The sequence below is a fragment of the Pongo pygmaeus genome, chromosome 22 (assembly GCF_028885625.2).
Source record: "Pongo pygmaeus isolate AG05252 chromosome 22, NHGRI_mPonPyg2-v2.0_pri, whole genome shotgun sequence".
NCBI lineage: Eukaryota > Metazoa > Chordata > Mammalia > Primates > Hominidae > Pongo > Pongo pygmaeus.
In genome coordinates this window covers 55,384,460-55,410,345 of record NC_072395.2, presented here as the reverse complement: position 1 = coordinate 55,410,345, position 25,886 = coordinate 55,384,460, and the positions used below count along the sequence as shown (strand labels likewise).

The 25,886-nt window shown below is 50.1% G+C and overlaps 1 protein-coding gene across 3 annotated transcripts in view; it reads right to left on the bottom strand.

Annotated features, from left to right (window-relative positions):
- Nucleotides 1-394: 394 nt before the first annotated feature.
- The window catches only part of UBASH3A (ubiquitin associated and SH3 domain containing A), a 47,063-nt gene continuing 21,571 nt past the window's right edge, over nucleotides 395-25,886 (bottom strand). The window contains exons 7-14 of one of the 3 annotated variants that reach the window (XM_054468934.2): nucleotides 24,582-24,705; nucleotides 19,130-19,229; nucleotides 16,171-16,293; nucleotides 11,794-11,886; nucleotides 5,279-5,423; nucleotides 4,458-4,564; nucleotides 3,433-3,542; nucleotides 395-1,022 (exon numbers count right to left, since the gene is read on the bottom strand). In XM_054468934.2, coding sequence (XP_054324909.2) covers nucleotides 885-1,022; nucleotides 3,433-3,542; nucleotides 4,458-4,564; nucleotides 5,279-5,423; nucleotides 11,794-11,886; nucleotides 16,171-16,293; nucleotides 19,130-19,229; nucleotides 24,582-24,705 — 940 coding nt within the window. In that variant the 3' untranslated portion in view covers nucleotides 395-884. The remainder of the gene's footprint in view (nucleotides 1,023-3,432; nucleotides 3,543-4,457; nucleotides 4,565-5,278; nucleotides 5,424-11,793; nucleotides 11,887-16,170; nucleotides 16,294-19,129; nucleotides 19,230-24,581; nucleotides 24,706-25,886) is intronic. The other 2 variants (XM_054468935.2, XM_054468936.2) reach the window with 2 other exon arrangements.

Here is a 25,886-nt window from a genome sequence, read left to right as displayed (position 1 = left end):
GTGCATGTGTGTTTGTGTGTGTGCATTGCAAGTGTATGCCTTTGTGTGTGTGCGAGTGTGTGCATGTTTGTGTGCGCTCATGTGTGCATGTATGTGTCTGCATGTGTGCATGTATGCATGCACATGTTTGTATGTGTATGTGCATGTGCATGCTTGTGTACCTGCATGTGTGTGCATGTGCGTGCGCATGTGTATGTGCACGTGTTTGTGTGTGTGTGCATGCTCGTGTGTGCCTGTGTGTTTGTATGCATATGTGTGTGTGTATGTGCGTGTGTGTGTGTGTGTGTGTGTAAAGTCTGTGTTCTTTCCATGACCCCCAGGTTTGTGGTCATTGGTTACAGCAACCGCAGAGACATGGCAACATGAATGTTGACAGCACGGAGCAGCAACCCAGTTTTGATCTGGTAGATGGTTTTCTGGGACCATTTTATTGACTATTACACTTGTTTTAGCCCATGTGGATATGGCTAAAGAGTGATGGACGTAGAAAAAGAAAAAACGATTGGGAATTTAATGATTAGACCATGGAAAATGAAGTGGTTAGATCCTTTGTGTGTCGTGAGTCTTTAATTCCTGGAAGTTACAGTCCTGGGCACTTGTGTCCCCAGCTGCAGACACTTAGTGTACATGCTGCAGGGCGGCATCCTCACCCAGCCACCTGCCTCGTGCTCCCCACAGCTGGGCTGGTGGACGATGGGTCCACAGATGGGAGTTACAAAGGCGAAAGCCGGAGGGAAATATTCCAGAATATAAAAGTGCGTCTTGTGCTTCTACAAATCACATTGGGTGAGACTAAGACGCCTCTGGAAACAGCAGCATCTCCCAGCCTCTGCACATGGTTTCTGCCTCTCCACTCTGAGGTTATGAGAACATCACCGTGGCTCTCAGTTGCCTGAGATCCAGTTCCTCCAGTTAAATGCTGCGTTCGCCCCGTGGGTCAGGGTCTTCACCGGTGGGTTCACCAACTCCCATTTTCCTTCCTCTTTATTTTCTTCACAGAAGCACATGCCCAGGGAAGGGATCTGGAACAGAGTTTTAAATCACTTGTTAATATCTTATAGCAAGTCCATCAATTTCAGACTAGCTCCAAAGCCAACTGTCAGGTACTCCTCTACTTTGGAGGGTCTGCAACTGCCCAGGCTGGCACTGCCACCATCAAATGGCACCAACATCTGCCGAGGCGGTGCCCCGTGGGGGATGTCCCCTAGCCAGGGGACACTGGGTAATTCTGGAGACATTTCCGATTGTCACAACTGAGGATGGAGGTGCTGCCGACACCTAGCAGGTAGAGGTCCTACAAGGTGATACATCCTACAATGTGTAGAACGGCCCCTACCACAAAGGTCTGCAGGCCGAGGTGGAGATTGCCATCCACCACTTAAGGAGAGACTCATATTCTCACAATCAGCATCACAAAAAGACACAGACATTGAGTTTTCAGACCCAAAAGAAGAGCACCAAGTGAACCTTTAGACCTCCATCCCTTCATCTGTGAAATGGATGTGTGGGAACAGAGCTTTGTGGTGAAGCCTTTTTTGTTTTTGTCTTTTGCTTTTCTTTCTTCCCTTCCTCTTTCTAATGTCTAGAAATTCCTCAGGCAGATGAAATTTACAAAAATGCCAACTGGCAGGGGGATCTGAGTGAGGCTGGTGTTGACTCTAGGGCAATTCTCTCCTTGTGCTTTTGGGCTGTGGGTGGGGGGCGGTGATGGGCTGGCCGGGGAGGGTCCTGAGTGCTCCCTTTCCAGCTGCCCTGATTTGGGGGCCCATCATTTGGTAGAGCCCCCTTTGTATCTTCTGATATGCATAAGCAAGTCCAGCTTATTTTGGGGTGGGGGCAGGGTGAACACCACGTGACCAGCATAAGAAAGTCCAGGAGTTTGGAAGTTCAAGATTGGCACCTATGGAAGGGGGTGAAGGGTCCAAGGAGCAGGTGGAGCTTTGGCCACAAAGGTTCATGGGTTTGGAGGACTGTCAGCAGCTGGTGTGTGCAGTGCTGCCACCCTTGGTTACGTGGACCCCCAGGAGCACCTGGGGCTGGAGGCTTGGTATGTGTATATGGGGCTGTGGGAAGGGGGGAAGGGACAGGAGGGATACATCAGAGCACATGTGTAGGAGACCCATTTGCAGAAGCAAGAGCAACATTTTGGGAGCAGGTGGTGCCAGGGCTGCCCCGGACCGTCCCCAGGAAAATCCATGCAGACCTCTACCAGTGTGGCCCGGGGGAGTTGAGCTGCGCTATTTGGACAATGCTCACCTGGTGGCTCAGGAACCCAGGGCGCTCGGAATAAAGTATGGATCATAATTGGGACACACCATCCTGGAGACATTTTGCAGGGGAAGCATGTTTCTATTCAGGTGCAGAAGAAAGTGGAGCAAGAAAGGGGGATTCGGGTGTCTGATGCCTAATTGCTGAGTGACAATGACCCGTGGCAGGCATGTTCTTCGTGTGTGTAACCTCTTATCCGGCTGCTGAGGCAGGCGTAGCTAGAGAGCTAAGCCCTCCTGCAGGAACCTGGATGGTGTCACTGGGCTGGGCCTGGGAGTTGGGTTCCTCTGAAGCCTCTGACCTCTTGGGAGGACTCAGTAACCCCCCTCCTGCCCACAACTTATGGCAAACAAGCTGTGGCTAGTGTGGTCCTGTGGCAGTGCTATGTGAAGAAACCAGGTCAGGGCCTCAAGCACCTCCGATGACAGGCATTGTCTATACTGCATGTGCTGCCTGGGCACTGACCAATGGACTGATGAATTTCATAAAAAGGTCAGGACTGTGGCGAGTCCAGCCTTGAGTAGATCTGCAGGGAAGGGCTGGGACTGGGGTGGGATCTGCACTCCTGAGTTTGCCTGCCTCAATTCACCCATGGACTGGACATCACCCTCTGGCTTTGCTGAGTGATAATCAAGGTTGTTCAAGATGCCACATGTGCGTTATCCTCTGTTGTCATTCACAAGGCCCTTGCCAGCACCTGAGCACTCTGGCAGCTACAACCAGCTCAAGGTTCTTCCAGGCTGGGTGACTCCGAGGGCAAGAGGATCGAGGGGCTCCTTTTCATCCATCAGCCGCCCTGCCCCAGGTCCCCAGAAGAGGCCAGAATCGAGTCCCACAGTCGTTTCTTCCCTCCTCATCTAAACTGCTTACTCCCTCCTGGACCGTCTATTTTTCTAAGAGAGCTGCAAGGGGTTATGGCATGACCTGACTGGTAAAAAATTGGCAAGTGACCAATGATGATGAGGATAACTGACCTACCCACCAGCCCCAGCCCGAAGTCTCCCTTTGCACAAGAGCAGGTGGGTACAGTCTCTGGGGGCACGTGGATCCTGGTGGCCCTGGGTCAGCTGGACACTTGTTTTCATTCCGAGAAGTGGATGTGATAAACCTGTGTCTTCGGGGTGCTTGATTTTGTGGCCCAAAGAGCCAAGAGTGGGCACGTACCTTTCTCACGAGTTGGGCAAAATCCCCGCACTCCCGGGGCGGCAGCCCAAGCAGTGGCCGCGTGCAGGAGTCCAGAGTGGAGCCGTGACTCACAATTAGGATGACACCTGCTGTGGAAAACAAGAACACCTCCAGGTCAAAGCAGCCCCAGAGAGCACCTTTTTATTAGACTGGTGCCCCCAAAGTGGTGGGGGCAGAGCTACCTCAGAGTGCCCTGAAGCCTGGCGAGACCCCTGGGCTAGAAGTGTGGCTGGTAACGGCTTAGTGATGCCTGAGTCCCACCCTCGCTCATGGATTCGTCTGCATGCAGCAGCTGCCCACCAGCCTCAGGGAGGCCTAGGAAGTGAGCTGAGCCACCCACCGTGGTCGCCGGCTGCCTGGGCCCCGTCAGCCACAGACTGGGATGTAGTGGTGGCTGACGCCCAGGCCAGACCTGATTCACTTTAGAAAGGTCAGCCGGTTGTTTTGTCACACGAGCCTGCTACGACTCCTGCTTTAGATACGAACACCTGGAGACCACAGGCCGAGTGGGCCTCCCTCAGGTGACACGCGTGTCCCTGCCAGCTCGGGGGAAGGCGCGGGAAGTCAGCGCTTCTGTGCATGCTTCATCCAGGACAAAGCAACATGGGAGGGTTAGGAGACCCGCGTGATGGGTCAGGGAAGGGGGCTCCACCTGGAAGTTGGTTGTTCTTTCTCTCTGTCTCTTTTGTTTCCCTGGAAGCTGACTCGAATCCCTTGGACACGGGTGGTTTGTGCTGACCCTGCTGGCCTGGATCCCATCAGCACTCAGTCCCAGGATGGGGGATCCCAGGGCCTGGGCGGCGGGGGAGTGCGTGTCTGTGCACCCGGTTACTGCAGCTGCAGCAGCAGCAGCAGTGATGAAAACTTTGTTGCTGGAGAATGGTGGGGAGGCAGGCAGGGGAAGTGGGGGCATTCATAGGTTCAGAAAATCGGCCAATTTCCATCTCAGAGATATTTCCCCAAGCCCCAGGGGCTGTTCATACTGAGGACGGTGAGGCACTTACTGTCCTGCGGACAGGTGTTGACGATTTGCACCACGCTCGCCGTGCACCTGTCCACGTACTCCTGGTAGCTCTCGGCCGGCATGAGGGCAGACAGGGGAAACGCGGGCCTGGAAGGACGAGAAGGAGAGGCTGCTGCCCTGGCCCTTTGGTAGGGATTAGGAAGGCTCAGCTGCAGTTAGCTGGGGAAGGAGAATGTTCTTCCAGGATGTCTCTGCCTTAAGGCAGGCTCATGGTCAACAGGGAGGCTCCAGTTTTGTGCTGAAAACTGGCAAAGCACTGACAGTCAATCTCCAGCACACATTCTTACTCAACACCAGGAGAGCTCTGTGATGGCAGAGTCAGACATGGGTAGAGAATGACAAAGACTCTCTCCTTGACCAAACTCCAGTCCAGCTCCTCTGAACCTTCTTCTCGATGAGGTCTTGACCCTTGGGCTTCTGTGTCTGTTCTTGCAGAGTGAGTTTAGCAAGAACCTCCTACCCTCGGTATCTGATCAAGTTCCTCGTCCTCTACCACCCCCAGGTGACGTCTGATCACCTTGGTCCGCCTTCAGCAAGAGTCCCCATTTAGGTCAGTTTAGCAAGAATGACCCACCTTCTCAGGAATTTTCCATCCACTGACACCCACCCTGCTCTGTGGCTATAACTCTCTTCTTTTCCTTGTATTAGGAGTTGAGCCCCACCTCTCTCCCCTGCTGCAAAACCCCACTGCAGCGGTCCCTTTTGAATAAAGTCTTTCTTACCATTTTAACGGTGTCTTGAAATTTTTCTTTAACCATAACTGGAAAAGCCCCAGTGGCAGAGAACTTTAGAACAGCATACCTGTAATCAGTGTCGATGTTGAAATTTGCCTCTTTCAGCTCTTCCAGGCTCATGAGGGTTGGGGTGGTTTTGCCAGCTTCCCATTTTGTCCATTCAAAGATTCCAGGTTCCACTCGTATCTTGATTTTTTTCTCCAGTTTGAGTTCTGGATTCAACAGAATACAAATGTTTATCATCCTCAACATCCACCCTGACTTTGCATAAATAAGTCTCTTTTTAGATCTCAGACCGTCACACACAAGTCTAAATCATGCCTTTTAAACAGTGTGATTTTCTTCTTGGCAAATACCGTTCTGTGATTAGGCATAGCTGTGCTATTTCTGAAGCCAAAACTGATGAGCAGTGGGAAGGTATCAGAGGAGTGATGGCCCCCTGTGTGCCAGGAAGGGCCAGAGTCTCCCAAGAGCTGGTGAGTGTCCCAGGCAGCAGGCTCATGCTGGGGCTCACCTGAGCACCCAGCACAGCTCCACCGTGAAACCAGCCCACCGGCTGCATCCTCCAACATGGTGGATCCAATGATCAATGGACAAGATGTGACCCATCACGAAGAATGTTGGCCTCATGAGGCACTTTCCTGATAAACACACAGACTGGGCAAGAGGTGAAGAATGGAAGGAGCCATCTTCTGGAACATTCTGACTCCCTGCAACTCACATTTCCCAAGCATTTTATATTTTGATTAAAGGAAGAGCCATAAAGTAAGGCCATCTCTTTTTGAGTGGAAAAAAAGACCTGAATGTTTTTACTGGGAATGGAGAAGATGTCATTGAACTCAAATGCTGGACATAAAATCAGTTCCTCAAATGTGTTTTAGATCCATGGAAGGAGCTCTTTCATCAAGCATGCTTAGAAAAGAGAGTTAAAGCAAGTTAATCAGGCCCCCAAGTCCTCCCAGATCAACCGGGCCCCCAAGTCCTCCTTCATCAACCAGACCCCCAAGTCCTCCTCCATCAACCAGGCCCTGGAGTCCTCCCCCATCAACCAGGCCCCTGAGTCCTCTCCCATCAACCAGGTCCCCGAGTCCTCCCCCATCAACCAGGCCCCCAAGTCCTCCCCTATCAACCAGGCCTCCAAGTCCTCCTTCATCAACCAGGCCCCCAAGTCCTCCTCCATAACAAGGCCCCTAGTCCTCCCTGATTAACCAGGCCGTGAATCCTCCCTCATCAACCAGGCCCCCGAGTCTTCCCCCATCAGCCAGGCCCCCTAGTCCTCCTCCAACAACCAGGCCGCCGAGTCCTCCTCCAACAACCAAGCCCCTGAGTCCTCCCCCATCAACCAGACCCCCAAGTCCGCCCCCATCAACCGGGCCCCCAAGTCCTCCCTGATTAACCAGGCCCCCGAATTCTCCCCCAAGCCAGTGAAGAGCTCATTTCCATTGTGAACAAATAAGATGAAGGAACAGTGTGAGAGCCTTCCAGACAGGTGTGGCCATGGGTCTCTCTCCTTTGAGGACCTCTTGTAGGCCAGTGTTTTGTGGGCTTGGCTGTGAAATGGTTCATGTGGACATTCTCTGACATTGAATTTAAACAAAGTTGAGCACCTTAGCATCTCAGACACCATCTGATAAGCAGGTTGATCATGTCTGAGGCCTTGTAAAGAAGACTGGGTGTCCTTGTTTTTCTGAATTAACAGAGGATTTATAAACCTATGCCTTTTAAACAGGTGGCATCATCATCATCATCATCACCATCTTCATCATCATCATCATCATCATCTGCACTTAAAGGTCACTGAGAGATCATATTAAAGACTTTGACATTATTGCTGGCAAAAGACATTTTTGAAAGCTTTTTACTTTATATCAAAGTGACCCAGATAATAGAAGTCAAAAAATCCACCAAAAATGGGAATAAGTGTGTTAATGAGGAACCATGAACGATGACAAAAAAGAGATAAAATTATGAAAAGTGTTTTCAGTTAGTCGTATTCTTTTATTACAAAGGCTGGCCAAGAGATTCCTTTTTTATTCGTTGTTGTTATCGTGGTGAGAGAGGTTGGGTAGGGAAAGAAAGATGAAGGTTTTCACTGGAAGAGAACCTTGCAGGCTGAGGCAGTAAAAGCCCCAGTGAGAGGAGACTGTTGTTGCTGGCCTGGCAGGCACGGGTGACCTGGGGACTCTCACATGGCCTGCTAGTGGGCAGCCAGCCAGTGGCAGAAACCAAAGTGATTCTGAAACTTAGTGGAAGAACAGCAGCATCTTAGGTGGTTTCGAACAAAATGCACTCATTGAGTAGTGGGGTGCAAAGACCAGGGACAGGGGAGAAGAGGGGAAACTGAGGCACAGGCCCGTTCCCCTCTTGTCGTATATTTGTGTGGATTTCTTGCTTGGTTCACATCTTATGATTATAGCTGTTTGGTTAATTATAAATACATTGATCCTAAACAACCAGGGATGAAATTGCTATATATCAATTTTGCTTTATTCCATCATAGTTATTAAGAGCCACCCTCACACTGAAGGGTCCCCAGATACTCGGAGACCCTGCCCCTTCACATTTCTGATCTTGCCACCCTCGTCCCTCCCAAAGCGCAGAGCTGGAGAGGCCACATCCTGTTTCTCAGGCCTTCCTGAAAACCCGAAGGAGGGACCTGCTGCTGTGAGCATGGGAACAGAGAGAGATGGACATCGCGGGACCCTGTCGCCTGGGCTGGGGTCGTGGCTCTCAAGGATCACAGTCTCCTCCTCTGTGGTCTGTGACTCGGCCCCCGAGTGAAACCCCAAGCGATGTATGTGTGTGGCGTGTGGTGTGTGTATGTGTGTTTGTGTGTCTGTGTGGTGTGCCTGTGGTGTGTGGTGTGTCTGTGGTGTGTGGTGTGTGTGGTGTGTGTGATGTATGGTGTGTGTGTGTTTGTGTGTTGTGTGTGTGTGGTGTGTGTTTGTGTGTTGTGTGTTGTGTGTGTGGTGTGTGGTATGTGTGCTGTGTGGGGTGTGTGTAGTGTGTGTTGTGTGTGCATGGTGTGTGGTGTGCTATATGTGTGGTGAGTGTTGTGTGTGCGGTGTGTGGTGTGTGGGTGGGGTGGTGTGTGTGTGGTGAGTGTGGTGTATGGTGTGTGGTGTTTATGTGTGTGGTGTGGTGTGTGTGTTGTGTGTGTGTGTTGTGTGTATGTGTGTTGTGTGTTTTGTGTGTGTGGTGTATGTGTGGTGTGTGTGGAATGTGGTGTGTGGGTGTGTCTGGTGTGCGTGGTGTGTGGTGTGTGTGGTGTGGTGTGTAGTGTGTGGTGTGGTGTGTGTGCTGTGTGGTGTGTGTGGCATGTGATATGTGTGTGGTGTGTGGTGTGTGTCGTGTGTGTGGTGTCTGTGTGGTGTGTGTGTTGTGTCTGGTGTGGTGTGTGTGAGTGAGGTGTGTGGTGTGTGGGTGGTGTGTGTGTTCTGTGTGTGGTGTGATGTGTGTGGTGAGTGTGGTGTGTAGCATATGGTGTGTGTGGTGTGTGTATTTATGTGGTGTGTGTGGGTGTGTGTGGTGTGTGTGGTGTGTATTGTATGGTGTGTGGTGTGTATTTGTGTGGTGTATGTGGTGTGTGTGGTGTATGTGGTGTGTGTGGTGTGTGGGTGTGTGTTGTGTGTGTGGTGTGTGGTGTGTGGGTGTGTGTGGTGTGTAGTGTGTGGTGTGTGTGGTGTGGTGTGTGTGGTGTGTGGTGTGTATGTATTGTGTGTGTTGTGTGAGGGTATGTGTGGGGTGTGGGGTGTATGTGGCTTGTAGTGTGTGTGTGTATGTGTGGTGTGTGTCGTGTGTGTGGTGTGGTGTGTGTGGTGTGTGCACGTGTGTGGTGTGTGTGAGGTTCAGTGTGTTGTATGTTGTGTGTGTGGTGTGTGTGTGGTGTGTGTGTGGTGTGTGTGGGTGTGTTGTGTGTGGTGTGTGTGGGTGTGTTGTGTGTGGTGTGTGTGTGCGGGTGTGTGTGGGTGTAGGTGGTGTGTGTGGTGTGTGGTGTGGTGTGTGGTGTGTGTGTGGTGTGTGGTGTGTATGTGTAGTGTGTGTGGTGTGTGTGGGTGTGTGGGTGTGTGTGGTGTGTGTGTTTGGTGTGTGTGGTGTGTGTGTGGTGTGTGTGGTGTGGTGTGTGTTTGTGGTGTGTGGTGTGTGGGTGTGTGTGGTGTGTGTGTGGGTGTGTGTGGTGTGCGTGGGTGTGTGGTGTGTGTGGGTGTGTGTGGTGTGTGGGTGTGCATGGTGTGTGGGTGTGCATGGTGTGTGTGTGGTGTGGTGTGTGTTTGTGGTGTGTGGTGTGTGGGTGTGCATGTTGTGTGTGTGTGGTGTGTGTGGTGTGGTGTGTGTTTGTGGTCTGTGGTGTGTATGCGTGGTGTGTGGGTGTGCGTGGTGTGTGTGTGGGTGTGCGTGGTGTGCATGGGTGTGTGGTGTGTGTGGGTGTGTGTGGTGTGTGGGTGTGCGTGGTGGGTGTAGTGTGTGTGTGGCGTGTGGTGTGTGTGGTGTGTGTGGATGTGTGTGGTGTGTGGTATGTGTGTGTGCATGCAAGCGTTGTGAGGAGGGACAAGGATTGTGGAAGCCTTGCCTGCCCTCGGGTGGAGCCGCCTCTGGCCTCCAGCTACACTGCCGTCAGGCATTTGGGGATTCGCGAGTCCTTTCGTGGTTTGGTCAAAGAAGCTGATATTGTTCTTTAATCTTCATCTGGCTCATTGAGAGCCCAGAGGAGCCATGATGCAATTAACACGGGAACCTCCAAGGCAAAGTGAATAAGTCTGCATTTCTGTCTTGTAACCTGAGATGCCGTGCAGAGGGTTGGGGTCCTCTGCCACAGTTGGGCGTGAAACGAAAGGATGAAGCTGCAAGACTGAGGTGGGCAGAAAGTGTCTCGACATTTTTAAGTGCGTGGAAGGTGGATTATGGATGCTCCATGCTGATAAAATGGATTTCTGTGCCTCATGAAACTAGGACTGGATTATGGGATGGAAAGTTCATGAGAGCACAGGACAGGAATGATGAGCCTGAGAGGCTCCGGGGTGGAGCCAGGTCCGCTCCTGGCTGGGGCTTCCTGGGCACCTGGATTTGAAGGTGCTCTGAGGGAGCCTCTGATGGGTTAGAGGGGATCTGAGGACATGGGAACCGGCAATGCACATGTGTGCAGTGGATCCACTGCTGTCCCAACAGTTCCTCCTGTGAAGGTCCCTGCCCCTTGTGGCCCCAGCTCTGATGTGGCCCCATGTGCAAGTCCCGGCAAGACCACCATCTGCGGGATGGCTCCTCCATGGCCCCTCCATTTCTGCCGCTCTCCTGCAGGACATGGCTTCCTCCCTGCCTTGAGCACCCATTCCTTCCACCTAGGACTTGTCATTCTAGCCACTGCAGCCCCGCCATGGTGCAGTGCCAAACTCTGCTGTCTCCAAGCAGCCTCCCTCGTGGACCTTGACCCTCACTCAGATCACCTCCTTTCTCCTGCACTCACCTCCCCCGTGCTCGGCCTCCTAGCTGACCCAGGTGAAGGTCCATGGGCACTCCCCATGGACAGTCCCATAGTGAGGGCAGTCCCTCACTATGCCCTCAAGTCTTCCCGTCCCCTCTGGCTCCGCCATACTCACAGCTCAACCCTGCCCTTAGCTGCATCCCACTCTCCACCCACTCCCGGTCTAAGCTGGAAGAGACCCCCAGCCCGGCTGATGCACCTCCATTTAAACTCATGCTCACAAACTGTGTGTGGGCTCTGAGTGCTGCCCAGCAGTCACTCTGCATCTCCCAGCCCATGTCCTGGGCCCATCTCCCTGACAGCCATTCATACCTTCAGCTCACCCCAAACTTCCCACAGTCCCTGCCCCCACTTTCCGCTGGTGGCCTGACTTCCTAGGTCTCTGAGAAAGTCGAGGCAAGCCCTGTCCCCCACATTTGCCCTCCTACTGCATCTGCGTCTCTGTGCTCTGCCCTCTCCCCTGTCACCATGGAGGTGACATGCCTCCTTGCATGTCACCCATGCTCCTGGCCACAGCCAGTCCCTGCCTGGGGACCGAGATCTTATCCCTCTTCCCAGACAAAGAGGAGCAGGACAGGGTTCAGGCTGAAGGCAGAGCCCAGGCCTCTTGGACAAGCTGCTCTCCTATGGGCAGGAACTTTCTTCTTCCCATAGGTGGGAGCTGCAGAAGGGTCTGCCCAGGACTTCCTGGCACACATCAGCCGTTGAGGATGCTGGACAGCTCCACTGGCCCAGGGTCATGCAATTCAGACTTACAAGGAACCGTAGCAGTTCCCAGCTCTCAAGGTTTTCGAATGCTGCTTTCCACGTGTATTTTAAAAATGCCTAGCTGACGGAGGCCAAAGAGAAATAGTATGAGGACAGGCCCTGGCATTTAGCTACACCAGCCCCTACTGGTCTGACGGTCCTGGTATTCCAGACACGCTCACGGACCCAGCATGCCTGCCAGCATCCTTGGACGGCTGGCTTGTACCTGCCTGACAACTTTGGTGTGGGCATTCATTGCCAGTCATCCAATTCCACCTCCACTCCCTTCCCACTCCCCTTGGAGAATAGCCCCAAGGTCAAGGCGGTAGGAGAGGCTCACTGAGGTTCTCACTGACCTTCCAGGATGAGTTTGGCCGTCTGCACACAGCGGAGGGCTGGGGAGACAAACACAGAGCTGATTCTGATACCACTGTCCAGTAGCGCATCCCCTGGAAAATAGTGAAAAGGGCAGAAAATGCCCCTTCATAATTCTAGCCTCCAATGGCAGATAAGCCATGTGCTCCCTGTGGTAGGCAGGGTCCTCAAAGGGCCCGGGTTTCCACCCCCTGGTGTGACACACCCTGCACAGCTACCAAGTATGGGTGGAACCCATGACCAGGATGATCTGTTGCTCCTGGGACCATTACATCCTATGGCAGAAGGGAAGGGATCCAAGGTGGGGGTGACCAAGTTGGTGAGCCCATTAAAAGCAGTGATTATCTCCAGCCAGTCATGGAAGAATGTCAGAGAAGTGTGAAGTGAGAAGGATTCAGCAAAACATTCTCCATTGTTGGCTGCAAAGATGGAGGTGACTGCATGGCAAGGAATGTGGGCAGCCTCTGCTAGGGCTGGAAGCAGCCCCCAGCTAACAGCCAGCAAGGAACGGACCTCAGTCCTCCCACTGCAAGGATCTGAATTTGGCCAACAGCAGAACGAGTCTGGAAGGAGACTTGAGCTCCCAATGAAAACTCAGCCCAGCAGAGACCTTGACTTCAGGCTTTAAGACTCTCAGCAGAGAAGCAGCCCCGTGGGCCTGGGCTTTGGATCTGCACCACTGTGAGCTCAGAAATGGGCGGGGCTTCACATTTGTGGTCATTTGAGAAAACTCAAGACCCACTGAAGCTGGTGGAAGGATGTGGGCGGCAAGCCACCCAGGCGCCGAGGCAAGAGACCAAGGACATGAGCTGTTTCAGTATAATAAAATATAAAACAAGAATAGTTATACCAGATATAGATCTTAGACATGATTATATATAAATATCATTAATCATTAGTTTGTAGCAATTACTCTTTATTCCAATATTACAATTATCCCTGCTCTATAATCATAACCTAGGAAAAACCAGGCCATACAGAGATAGGAGCTGAGGGGACATAGTGAGAAGTGACCAGAAGACAAGCGTGCGAGCCCTCTGTTATGCCCGGACAGGGCCACCAGAGGGGCTCCTTGGACTAGTGGTAACGCCAGTGTCTGGGAAGATGCCTGTTGCCAGGCGGACCGTGGTCTAGCGGTAGCGAAAAGTGTCAAGGGACAACACCTGCTACTTAGCAGACCGGGAAAGGGAGTCTCCTTTTCCCCGGGGGAGTTTAGAGAAGACTCTGCTCCTCCACCTCTTGTGGAGGGCCTGACATCAGTCAGGCCTGCCCGCAATTATCCGGAGGCCTAACCGTCTCCCTGTGATGCTGTGCTTCAGTGGTCACGCTCTTAGTCTGCCTTCATGTTCCATCCTGTACACCTGGCTCTGCCTTCTAGATAGCAGTAGTAAATTAGTGAAAGTACTAAAAGTCTCTGATATGCAGAAATAATGGCGTAAGCTGTCTTTGTCTTTGTCTCCTCTTTCTCTCTGCCTTGGCTGCCAGGCAGGGAAGGGCCCCCTGTCCAGTGGACACGTGACCCATGTGACTTTACCTATCATTGGAGATGACTCACACTCTTTACCCTGCCCCTTTTGCTTTGTATTTATTGGATAATAAATAACAGCGCAGCCAGACATTCGGGGCCACTACCGGTCTCCGTGCATTGGTGGTAGTGGTCCCCTGGGCCCAGCTGTCTTTTCTTTATCTCTTAGTCTTGTGTCTTTATTTCTACACTCTCTCGTCACTGCACACGGGGAAAGACCCACCAACCCTGTGGGGCTGGACCCTGCAGAAGGACAAGCCTGTACACTGCCTTTCCCCCTGTGATATTGGAAGCCCTGCTCTCAGGGAAATATGGGAGTCCCTACAGCACAAAAATTGCATAGCCCGAAAGCTGATGAGCGAGGTTTCAGTGGAGGCTCTTCTGGGTTGAACTGTATCCCCTCCCCTGAAAAACATGTTAGAGTCCTCACCCTTGGTGCCTTAGAATGTGACTCATTTGGAAACAGGATTTTTACAGAGTGATAAGTTAAAATAATGGTGTGCACCTCAATCAATTAAATTAGGGTGGGCTCTAATCCAGTATGACAGTGTCCTTCTGAAAGGGGAAATCTGTGCACAGAGACATGCAGAGAAGAGGAGAGGAAGACAGAAAATGTCGCCTACAAGCCAGGGACAGAGGCCTGGGACCACCATCTCCTCCCGACTCAGTGTCCTGGGAGCTCACACTGGGAGTCTGGAATCAGCTGTCGCGGAGTGCAGTATTCTCACCACTGCACTCAGCAAGTGCTATAACTCTATGACTCTATGACTCTAACTCTCTAACTCTGTAACTAACTCTAGAACTCTATGACTCTATGACTCTAGAACTCTAGAACTCTAGAACTCTAACTCTATAACTCTATAACGCTATGACTCTATGACTCTAGAACTCTAGAACTCTAGAACTCTATAACTCTATAACTCTATGACTCTATAACTCTAGAACTCTAGAACTCTAACTCTCTCTCTCTAACTCTATAACGCTATGACTCTAGAACTCTAGAACTCTAGAACTCTAACTCTATAACTCTATAACGCTATGACTCTATAACTCTATAACTAACTCTATATCTCTATAACTCTATAACTCTATGACTCTATGACTCTAGAACTCTAGAACTCTAGAACTCTAACTCTCTAACTCTATGACTCTATAACTCTATGACTCTATAACTCTATAACTCTATAACTCTAACTCTCTCTCTATAACTCTATGACTCTATAACTCTATAACTCTATGACTCTATGACTCTAGAACTCTAGAACTCTCTAACTCTAACTCTCTAACTCTCTAACTCTATAACTCTATAACTCTATGACTCTATAACTCTATAACTCTATGACTCTATGACTCTAGAACTCTAGAACTCTAGAACTCTCTAACTCTAACTCTCTAACTCTATAACTCTATGACTCTATGACTCTAGAACTCTATAACTCTAGAACTCTAACTCTATAACTCTATAACTCTATGACTCTAGAACTCTATAACTCTAGAACTCTAACTCTATAACTCTATGACTCTAGAACTCTAGAACTCTATAACTCTATAACTCTATAACGCTATGACTCTATGACTCTAGAACTCTATAACTCTAACTCTCTAACTCTATAACTATGACTCTATAACTCTGTAACTAACTCTATAACTATCTCTATAACTCTATGACTCTATGACTCTATGACTCTATGACTCTATAACTCTAGAACTCTAGAACTCTAGAACTCTAGAACTCTAACTCTCTAACTCTCTAACTCTATAACTCTATGACTCTAGAACTCTAGAACTCTAGAACTCTAACTCTCTAACTGTATAACTCTATAACTCTATGACTCTATAACTCTAACTCTCTCTCTATAACTCTATGACTCTATAACTCTGTAACTAACTCTATAACTATCTCTATAACTCTATAACTCTATGACTCTATAACTTTATAACCCTATGACTCTATAACTCTAGAACTAACTCTATAACTCTATGACTCTATAACTTTATAACTCTATGACTCTAGAACTCTAGAACTAACTCTATGACTCTATAATGCTATAACAACTCTATAATTCTATAACTCTATAACAACTCTATAACTCTAACTCTATAACACTATAACTAACTTTATAACTCTATAACTCTAACTCTCTAACTCTATGACTCTATAACTCTATAACTCCATGACTCCATAACTCTATAACTCTATAACTAACTCTATAACTCTATAACTCTATAACTCGGACTTCCCACCCTGCCCGGAGCAGGTGGGTAAACATTTCTGAGCACACGCCTGAGTGGGGCCCTGGGCGAGTGGGCCGTGGGGGTCTCTGCAGTTAACCATTGCTGTAACTTGCTTCTCTGGATTCCATTTTCTGAATTTAGGAAATGAAGACTCGATGAACTCAACGGTCTCTTCTGTTTAAATAAACTCAGTCACTTAGAAGCAGAACCACCAGACATGAAACAAAAGCCCAAAGTGACAGATTTTGAAATAAAACCAATGAGAGGATGTGGTTTCCCACTTGTAAAGTGAGCTCCTTGGAGCTCCTTGGTTGTTGATTTTTCCTCCCCTCTCTTGTTCTTTCCACGCCTTTCTTTCATTCCTGCCAACTTCCTGAATCATCCATTCCTAGATCAAACCTCTACACTGCCACTTTCTTGCTGTGTGACCTTGGGCAAGTTGCTTAACCTCTCTGTGCCCCAGCCTCCTCAGCAGACTGGAGACAAAGCTAACACTGTATCAAAGGGTGTATAGCTAGGGCTCAAGATGGATGCTTGCTAGCCATAATCATTGTTGCTGTTATTGTTACCTTTCCTACTAGACAGCCCTCAAACATACCTGCAATTCTGGACTGGAAAATGCCACACGATGATAATGGGGGATCGTTTTCAAAGTCTTTGATCCCACGACTCCGTCTGGGCAGACTGCAAGGGAAATTCAGGTCTGGCCTGTAGTATTTCCCTGAAGTATAAATAAGCATCAGACATTCAGTTTCATCAAGTTAGTACAGATTTGTTCCACAAAACTCCCAAGACCAAGACCCACTCTAACAGCAATGTTATTATTGAAATTATTATCAACTGTGTTGTTTCTGAACATGCTCTGCAACATGGCTTCAATTTGAGAAGAAGGTGCTGCTCGGCTGTGCACACAACATTTTCTCAAATGCAGAAAACTTAGGTTTCAGCCCCAGGAACTATGCAACCCTCTTTGTCCTCCCAAAATGCCCCATGAAGATTCACTCTTACATTTTTCTGATAAAGAACCTGATAAAGTGTCTCTATGACTAGTTTAGTGTAACTCGGTAAGAATCTGAAGTTGGCATCAATGATCCATCCCCCTAGCTTTAAACGTATCCTTCTTGCTCAGGGGACAGAGTGCTCAAGCTGGAGATGCCTGTGTTGTGCATTCTTTAGTCAATTGCTTGAAGCCAGGCTGGAAGTCAGGTGGGCTCACTGGGACTCTCTCCCACCAGAGGCTGCCTGGTGCCAGGGTTCACGTGGAGTTTGACCTTGAGTTCCAAGATCTGACAGTCTGGTAGCAAATCCTGGCATCACTATCTCCTCACTGTGCAGCGAGAAACAAATGACTTCATCTCTCTTATCAGTAAAAAACAGGGAAAGAGCAGCGATAACAAGGAGTCAGTGAGGTAACACCCATAGCCCAGCTTCTGACTCAAGAGGGAGTGGCCAATGAGTCGGGGAGCTGGTCTCATGTCAGGATGACTGATATCCTCACACAGGACACCACGACACACTGCGCCCTCCAGTGCACTCTGGTTTGCCTTCACATTCTCCAAAGGGACCCCAAGCCTCCTGGCTATTAGGAGGTTCCAGCAACCACACTGACCTTGCTGAGACCTGCTCTGCCATACATAGCAGGCCCTGCCCTTTGCACCCCAGAATATGCCATGCCCCTTTATCCTGGCCCACAGCCTTGCACAAACCCAGAGTCGGGGGGCAGTGGGAGGCAGCAGGGGTCAGCGGGGGACAGTGGCTATTTTTCATGCCTGTGTTTTAGGTTCCATATAGGAGTTTTCTGAAGACTCCCTCCCTGGGATTTCCATGAGCAGAGACTCTTGGTTGAACCCTGCATTTTAGAGGTGTTTATTCAATGCCAACATTAGCTGTTGGGAAAGGCAGTTTTAAAATCAGAGAGAAAGTCCATCAATTTCATTGTATTCTCAAAGGCATCTGTGATTCCCCCCCAAAATGTCAAGACACTCCATTTAGGTATTTTGCTGTCATTGACACTTCAGCTGTGATCACTCTGGGGGCAGAGGGCAGAGCTCAGGGGAGGACAAGGATGTGGGGCAAAGTCAGGTTCTGATGGGAACAGAGTCTGTGTGGAATATGGGGTGAGGTAAGGGGCTCTGTGAGGATGTGGGTGCCTGGGCCAAAAGTGAGCTGAGCTGGGGAGAGGCCAGTAGAGCCCCCCAAATCTCTCTTGTGTCCCTTGAGGTTGGTCACCTTGGGGGAGGACGTGGCTATACCTCCTTGTGATTTATTAAACCCTGCAATATACAAAATTCAGACAAACTAGATGTAATTCTTCACTTTGTCAAGGGCCTCTCTACCTTGGGAAAAGATCCACCAGGAGTTTCCTTTCAGATGGGGATTTCCAGTGCCTTTAAAATATTTTCCCTTATAAGTGACTTGATCTTTTGCCCAGATGACCAAATATTTTTTCTTTTTCTATGAAGTTCAATAACTATTTTTGGTGTTGATTGTTTTGTATTGGTTCTCCCCACCATGGACAAGGTGTGTCAGTTCAATCTGTAGCTTCAGTAATTCAATAGCTAAAAAAACTGTTTTATTGAAAGAAAGTTTCTTATATGTTTGTTAATGCATCCTGATAGCCACCTATTGTCTTATTGTTACTCCTTTAAGCTCTTGTATCTTTACTTGATCTTGTTTTATAGAGGCGACCATATTATTAGCTCTGTGAGTTCTTGGAAATATGTTTGATCATGATGTTATCTGCTCAGAATCTTTTCTGGTGTGTGATTGTCATCTGCCAATGGTTTTCCCTACTCATTTCCCACTTTCTTGGGTCTGCTGGGCTTCTGGAGGGGGATCCCAAAAGGGTTCGGCCAACCTAGCAACTGTGAATTGATTTTGTCACTATGTTCAATGCCTTAATTTATGTAATGGGTCATGGCTTAGAAATTGTGACACTACAGGCTTCCTATTAGGAGATGAGCATTGATGTGGACATTGATCATCAATACAGAGGTTGGCTTGTGGGTATGTGTATTTATAAGCACTGTTCTTACTTCCTGGCATTCAGAGGAGAAAAGCTGGGGTGTGCAAGAGGCATGTTCAAGAATACGTGCATCTGTGAAGCAGCATAGCCAAAAATTACATCAGTTAAGATCAGGTTGGAGAGGTTCAGAGATGAGACTGAGAAGTACAGCATGTGCCAGAAGTGGCGTGGTCAGAGACCACAGGTCAGGGTGCATTCACTAACGAAATGACGTACATATGCTGCTGGGATGAAAAGACCTGTCCAAGCATTCACACTAGCAGAACTGCTTCCTATGGAGAACCATTCCTCCATGATCCACAGAGAAGTTGATGGAAGATTCTTACAGACAACACAGACACTCAAATGCATACATGGAACAGCCCTGGAGGAAGATGTAGCAGGCACGTTTTCCACATATACAGTCTACACATGGTCATTCTACAGAATGGTGCCTCAGGGGATCTGGTGCCATGTAAGGTCATTGAGAAGGAGATCTCATTGGTCAGATCTACAGTGTTTCTCTCCGTAGACCCGCCTGAGCATGACCTACCATCAGGAGTGGAGCATTGCTGCAGCCACGACTTCCCGAAGATCTGATCCAATCTCTCCCCGTGGCGAACCACCAGCACGCTCTTCCTTGCAACGGTGGCCTGGGGGGTGGGGCAGGAAGCAAGGCACATGCAGTTTAACATCCATCTCACCAGACTTGCACCAACAGCAGCTCTCCCAGTCACCCAGCAACTGTGAGGGAATTTTTTCCTTCGTTAGTCAATAGCTCAGCCCATTTTGCCCAAATCATTAGAATGAAAGAGGACATGAAATTGGCAATCTCTTCAATTTCTTCCAGTGTTTTATTTTCTGGGCATTCTAACATCAAGAAAATGAAAAGAGACAGGATTGGCCCCTACCATGACACATCTGTTTTTCTACTTTTCTGTCTTTTCTAAGTCCTTTTCATTCCCATAGAGACGTCTTAGGACATTATCCCTATCTATATTATAGTACGTATTGTTATAGTATAGATTACCTATCTATATATCTAGTCTCCTCTCTTGCTGGCACACTTCTTCTGAGAAGCCCTCCAGGACTGCCCTGGTGTTGACACGTTGAGGGGCCGTCCTTTTATGGCTCCCAGGTATGAATTCTGCTTCTGAGTACCAAGGGGAGAAGCCCTCATCCATCCCCTTGCTGTTTTCCCGTAGCTGGTCATTCTCTGTTTGGCTGAATGCTAGAGGAAAACAGTACTTTATAGTTTATTTACTTCCTCTTGGCATGAGACTGGCCTTGGCGGTGGCCAGCAGCTTGGAGCCAGGGACAGCAGCTCTCGGGCACCTTCCTCCCCGGCCTCAGGTAGCCCCAGGATGGCCTTGGAGCCTCATAGTCACAGGGCTCACGCCTGCCCTGTTTCTGGGGAGCCTGTGCTTTGGGGAAGTAGCCCAAAGGTCATGCTTAGGGCAGTGAGGCCAGCTATCCTTTGGGAGGGGCCTTCCTCTGTGTGGGATGGTGTTGTGGGGCGCTCTGTCCTCAGGGGGCTAGGCACCCTACTCCCCGTGCTGTGCAGGGCTGATCAAGTGGAGGCACTGGCCTTGAGAGGAACCCACTGCAAATGAGATGAAGAGAGTGAATGAGAGCTGAGGATGCCCCCCCCGAGACCACAGAGCAGAGTGCTAGGGGCCGAGCCAGCTAGAGGCCACCAGGACAGCTGCGTGGAGCATAAGCCCTGCACCAGGACCCTAGAGGGAGATACCAGGCTCGGCTGCTTCCCTGGAGGGCACTATTGTGCTAGCTGACATTGGCCCTTCACCTACGTTCCCAGCCCCAGAGCCAGGCCCAGGCTATCCAGGGGGGTCCATTTCAGAGCAAGAGGTGGGGAGCCGGGCAGCAACACAGGCCCAGTGGTGCTGCCCTCTGGCACCCAGGACTCATGCCTCAACCTCCCTGTGACATGGCACCGCAGGAGGGAGCATGTCACATGCTGGGCCATGAAGCTGCAGTCCACAGCATCCCCGCTTTAGGGAGCTGCAGATCTCCCTGGGCCAAGGGATGAACATGGAAAGATGAGTCATCAACAGAGATGGTGGGGGCAGAGCGAACAGGGCCTGCCACAGGAGGTGGGCTGCGGGGCCTTCTGGGGACCAAATCCTACCTGGAGCTGAGGCGACCAGGGATGGACAGGGTAGGGAGGACCCCTGGACAGGAGGCAGCTCAGACAGGCGTTATCCCTGCCCTGCTCCCTCTTGGCCACACAGCTCTCTCTGGGCTAAAATGAGAGGGCGGCTCTTGTGTATGTTTTCCTACTGAGCAGGGTAAGGAAGACAGGTGAGGAGAGGTGAGCCTTGTCCGCATAAACCTTCATACACCAGCCCCAGCATCACCCTGATTCCCTCCAAATCCTAGAGAGGAAAATGCAAATGCCTTTAACATCCAAACACCCTTGGGGAGGAAGGGACTTATTTTCTACCCGGCAAGTGCAGCTGATCATTCCTGTCTGGACTTGCTTCTGTGAACAGTGATCCAGTCTCAAGGGTCTGCACTAACTGGCCACTCGCTCTGGCAAGAGTGGTCCCCAGTGGTGTCCCTGTAGCTTGGGAAGTGATCGGAAACTACTGGGAAGGAAGGGACACCAGAAAGTAGGGTGGGGGCCAATTTCACCTGCCTTGCAAGCAAACGTTCTTGGGGTCAGCACCACGGGCAGCTCCTGCCAGATCCTGTGGATCCCTTGTGAGGTCCCCACTGGCCTGGACAATGCAGAATTTCCAGCTGCTGAAATTTATCAGGACCAGACAGTTCTAGGTAGCCCTGACTACATTTGGTAGGTGCATAAACTATGGGATTGGTGAGCCAGTGAGAACGTTTGCAGTCGCCATGCAAACACTTTCTTAGGGTCACCGGGCTGAGTCTTCAAAACAGATACACGGTAAGACCAAGTGAATAATATTTCTTTCCCTTATTGGAGAACTTCAGTTGTTTGTTTCAGGATAGAAACACGCATCACCTGGGGAAGAGCTTCAGGGGAAGGTTTGTCTTGCTGTCTTGCTCTCTTGCATGTGAAGTGTAGTTATGCAGAGGTTGCCTACACTGACACCAAGAGGCAGCACCCACCGCCCCATCCCAGAATGAATATTAAAACATCCTAGCCCATTCTCCTGTAGAGAGCTGATCTGAAAGTAGATTGCAAAGCACGCATGTGCTTGGAACCTCATTCTGCCTAGTAACAAAGTCCCTGAAGTTTTCAACTTGTGGGCTGAAGTTTTGGATTTGGGGTATTTTCTTCCTGGAAGAGCTCAGAGCATTTTAAATGTTCTTCTGTGGAGCTTTGCCACAGGAATATGATGATAAAGCAAAAGAAAGCCCTGTGGGGAGTGGAATGGACTGACCTCTGAGATCTGTGGAATGAGGCAGGACTGCACCAATTCTCTAGACAGCAGGTGCTGCGTTGGTGTCCTGGGGCTGCCATAACAGGCTGGGTGGTGCAAAGCAACAGACATTTATTCTCTCACAGCTCTGGAGGCTGGAAGTCCAAAGTCAAGGTGTTGGCAGGGCCATGCTCCCTCTGACATTCTAGGGGAGAATTTATTCTTTGCTTCTTCCAGCTCCTGGTGGCCCCAGGCATTCCTTGGCTTGTGGCCACATTGCTCCAGTCTCTGCCTGTGTGGCTGCATGGCCTCCTCTGCTGCTGTATCAGATCCCCTCTGCTTTTCTCTCATCAGCACACTTGTGATGGGGTTTAGGGCCCTCCTGGATAACCCAGGATCATTTCCCCATTTCAAGACCCTCCACTCAATCCCATCTGCAGAAACTCTCTTTCCTAATACGGTCACATGCACAGGTGCCCGTGCTTAGGGCATCATCTCTGGGGCCATGATTCTACCAGACCTGCGGCCAGCTGTCTTTTCTTACTGTAGGGAAGGGGTGAGATCCCTATAGAGAAGACCATGTGAGGGGGGCCAGTTCACAGGCAGACGCATGTTCTGTTTTCAGCCATTGAAAGCACGGTCTAGACACAGGCTGAGCTACGAGCAGAGACTTTCATTCCAGGCTCTCCCCCTACCCAATACCTGGGTACTTCTCCACAGTACCCAGGTATTGGGTCAAAAGTTATTTTAGATGTCACTGTGAAGGTATTTTTTTAGAATGAGATTAACATTTAAGTCACTGGGCTGAATAAAGCAGAGACCACTCTCCAGATGATGGGGCTGTTGGACTCCATGGTGCTGGCTCAATCTTTTTAAATAGCTGAAAGTCCTTATTAAAAACATTTAAAGCTTTTTAAATCAGCTTTTTAAATCTTGAGGCCACAGCCCTGGGGAGTCTCAGCTCTCCTGAGTCTGGGCCTTTCTCACATGGTGAATACTGATCACCATTTCACATGGACCCAGCTTCAGAGACACATTCTTGATTTCTCAAGAAAAGGCCTCCTCGCCTAGCCACCAAGGCTGCAAAGACCTGCCAAGGCCACTTAGCTTTGGGCTGATTTGCACCAGCTGCCAGGAGGCGCAAATGGCGACAGGGACGCTGCGTGTGGGTTGACTGTTTAGCTTCCACAGCAGAAGTTTACTCTCCCACAGTCCTGGAGGCTGGAGGTCAGAGATGACGGTGTTGCCAGGGCTGGTTCCTTTTGAGGACTCTGTCTGGGGCTTGCCGGTGGTGTCCCCTCCCTGTGTCCTCACAGGGCCATCCCTCTTGTGTGTCTGTTTCCTCATCCCCTCTTCTTATAAGGGCAGCAGTCAGATTGGATCAGATTGCATCACCTGTGTTGCCTCATTTAACCTTAAATACCTCTTTAAAGGCCTTGTCTACAAATACAATCACATTCAGTGGGACTAGGGGTTAGGACTTCGAGATAGGAATTTTGGAGGCACACAATTCAATCCGTAACAGAGGGTGAGCGTTGACCTTAGGGTGAGCCAGTGACAAGTTCCGGCAGAGCCTTCTTTTGGTTGTTCTGGAGATTTATGGACCAGGCACCAGGCTGGGCCCCGGGGACTAGGGAATAAGCCAGGCTACTGCAACCCCACCCTCTGGGCACAATAGTTTCTCCGCACCAGGGGCCTGGCCGTGGTGGGCACTGGATGGCCCATCTCATGTAATCCTCCCAACAATCTGATGGGAGAGTGGTTAGGAGGCTGTGTGCTCTCCGACAAGCTTCCTAGCCTCCATAAGCCCCAGTTTTCAGATCTGTAAAATGGGTAGTGGGAAGGAATAGTGCCTCCTGTGTCGATTGGGGATAGCAGGGATGAGAGATCCTAAAGTAATGTGTGCGGCACATGGCAGGGCACAGGCGGAAGAATTTGGGAAGAACAAGGACAGAGAGGTATTTCCACTACTGTGACAACTGGACAAAGGCCAGCAGCAGGTACAGCCCCTTCTTGAGGGCTCCTCTGTAAGGAGTGTGAAGTTTCAGATCACAGGACAGGGATCAGGGATGCGATGTCACTTGTTTGCTTTCAGGGAGGGGCTGCCTGCTCCTTGGTGTCCCTGCCTGGCAGCCTGCACTCCTGGATGTGCCACATGAGGGTGGCCGACTTGGGGTGCCCTGCTGTGCCCTGGACCCTGGCCTGAATCTGCTGACCCCCAGGTTATGGAGAATTTTGCCTCAAAAGATGAGGGGCCAAGGCACCGGGGCAGGTGACGTCTTGGGGGCCGCTTGGCTCATGAATGAGGGAATGGGATGAGAACTCGGGATTCAGGGCAGTGCTGTGTCCCTGCCTCTTCCTTGCCCCGTGTCCTGGTACCATGACTGAAGCTGCCTTGAGGAGCTCAAGGTGGGGCACTCTGCCATGGAGGGGTGGCTCCCTGTCTGCCCAGAGCAGACAGACCAGGGCAGGACCCCCTGGCACCTCAGCACCGGTGGGAGGCCCCCTTGCTGACCACACTCTAGGGCAGGGAGGATGTGTCTACGGAACAAAAGCTACACCTACGAAGCTGTGTCCACCGTGAAGTTAATACAAAGTGTAGTTTTGCTTAGTTTACTTAAAAGAAAAAAGGGAATGTTCTATTACCTGCAAGGCCTGTAAGCTGCTAAGACTCCTTGCCGTTTGTGGAAGAAATTCCCCACTGCATCTGCTGCTGGCTTCACCATCCTTTCTGGAGTTCAGGTCCGTGGCTAGACTGAAGGTGTACATCCTGCGGGGGAAGGAAAGCACGGCTTGAACAGAGGTGAGACCGTGTTGTTGCCATGGAGACCCAGCATCTGGTCGTGTATGTACTTGAGAATGTCCGGGACAACCTCAGCAGAAAGGTTCCCATGAGCACAAAATGAAGTAGCGTGTGCAAAGTGCTCAGGATTCAGGAAGTGTGGATGACGTGGTTTTTTATTACAATGATCACCATCTATGATGGCTAATTTTACATGTCAACGTGGCTAGGCCACAGTACCCAGGTATTGGGTCAAATGTTATTTTAGATGTCACTGTGAAGGTATTTTTTTAGAATGAGATTAACATTTAAGTCACTAGGCTGAGTAAAGCAGAGACCACCCTCTAGTTGATGGGGCTGTTGGACTCCATGGTGCTGGCTCAATCTTTTTAAATAGTTGAAAGTCCTTATTAAAAACATTTAAAGCTTTTTAAATCAGAAAATGGTCCTTGAATGTCTCGACACGTCACTGTGGGTGGGTCTCATCCAACCAGTTGAAGGCTTTAAGAGAAAACGAACTGGGGTCCCATGAGGAAGGGGAAATCCTGCCTCCAGACCACCTTTGGACTTGAGCTGTAACCTCAACGTTTCCCAGGGTCTCCCACCTGCCGGCCTGCCCAGCAAATTGTGGACTTGCCAGGCTCACAGTCTTGAACCAGTTCCTTCAACTAGATCTCTCTCTCTCTCTTTCTCTCGGTCACTCTCTTTCTCTCTGTCTCTCTGTCTTTGTCTCTGTCTCTGTCTCTGGGGAACCTTGACTAATACACCATCCCCTTTGATCCACTCTGGGAGGAATTGACACACCGCCACAGTTTCCTGTTCTCAGCCATGCACAGGGCATGTTTCTATTTATCCAGCTCATTTGCAAGTGTTTGCATTTCTCCCATAGAGGTCTCAAGTCCCCACATTCTCATAAAACCAGCAGTAGCTCCCACGCCTCCACTGAGACCCGTCCAGAGCCAGAAAGGGCATCTTTTCTTCTGCATCTCAGCACCTGCATTGCACCTGATCTTCTTACACTGTTGCCTGCCCTGTCTCCATCTATAAACTATGGCAGGTCCAGGCCAATTTACTTTGCATCTTCTCAAGCTGTCAGATGCCAACAGATAGGAAACGCACACTTGAGTTGATCCTAAGTAGACCAAGACTATAGATAGTCTCATTGGAAC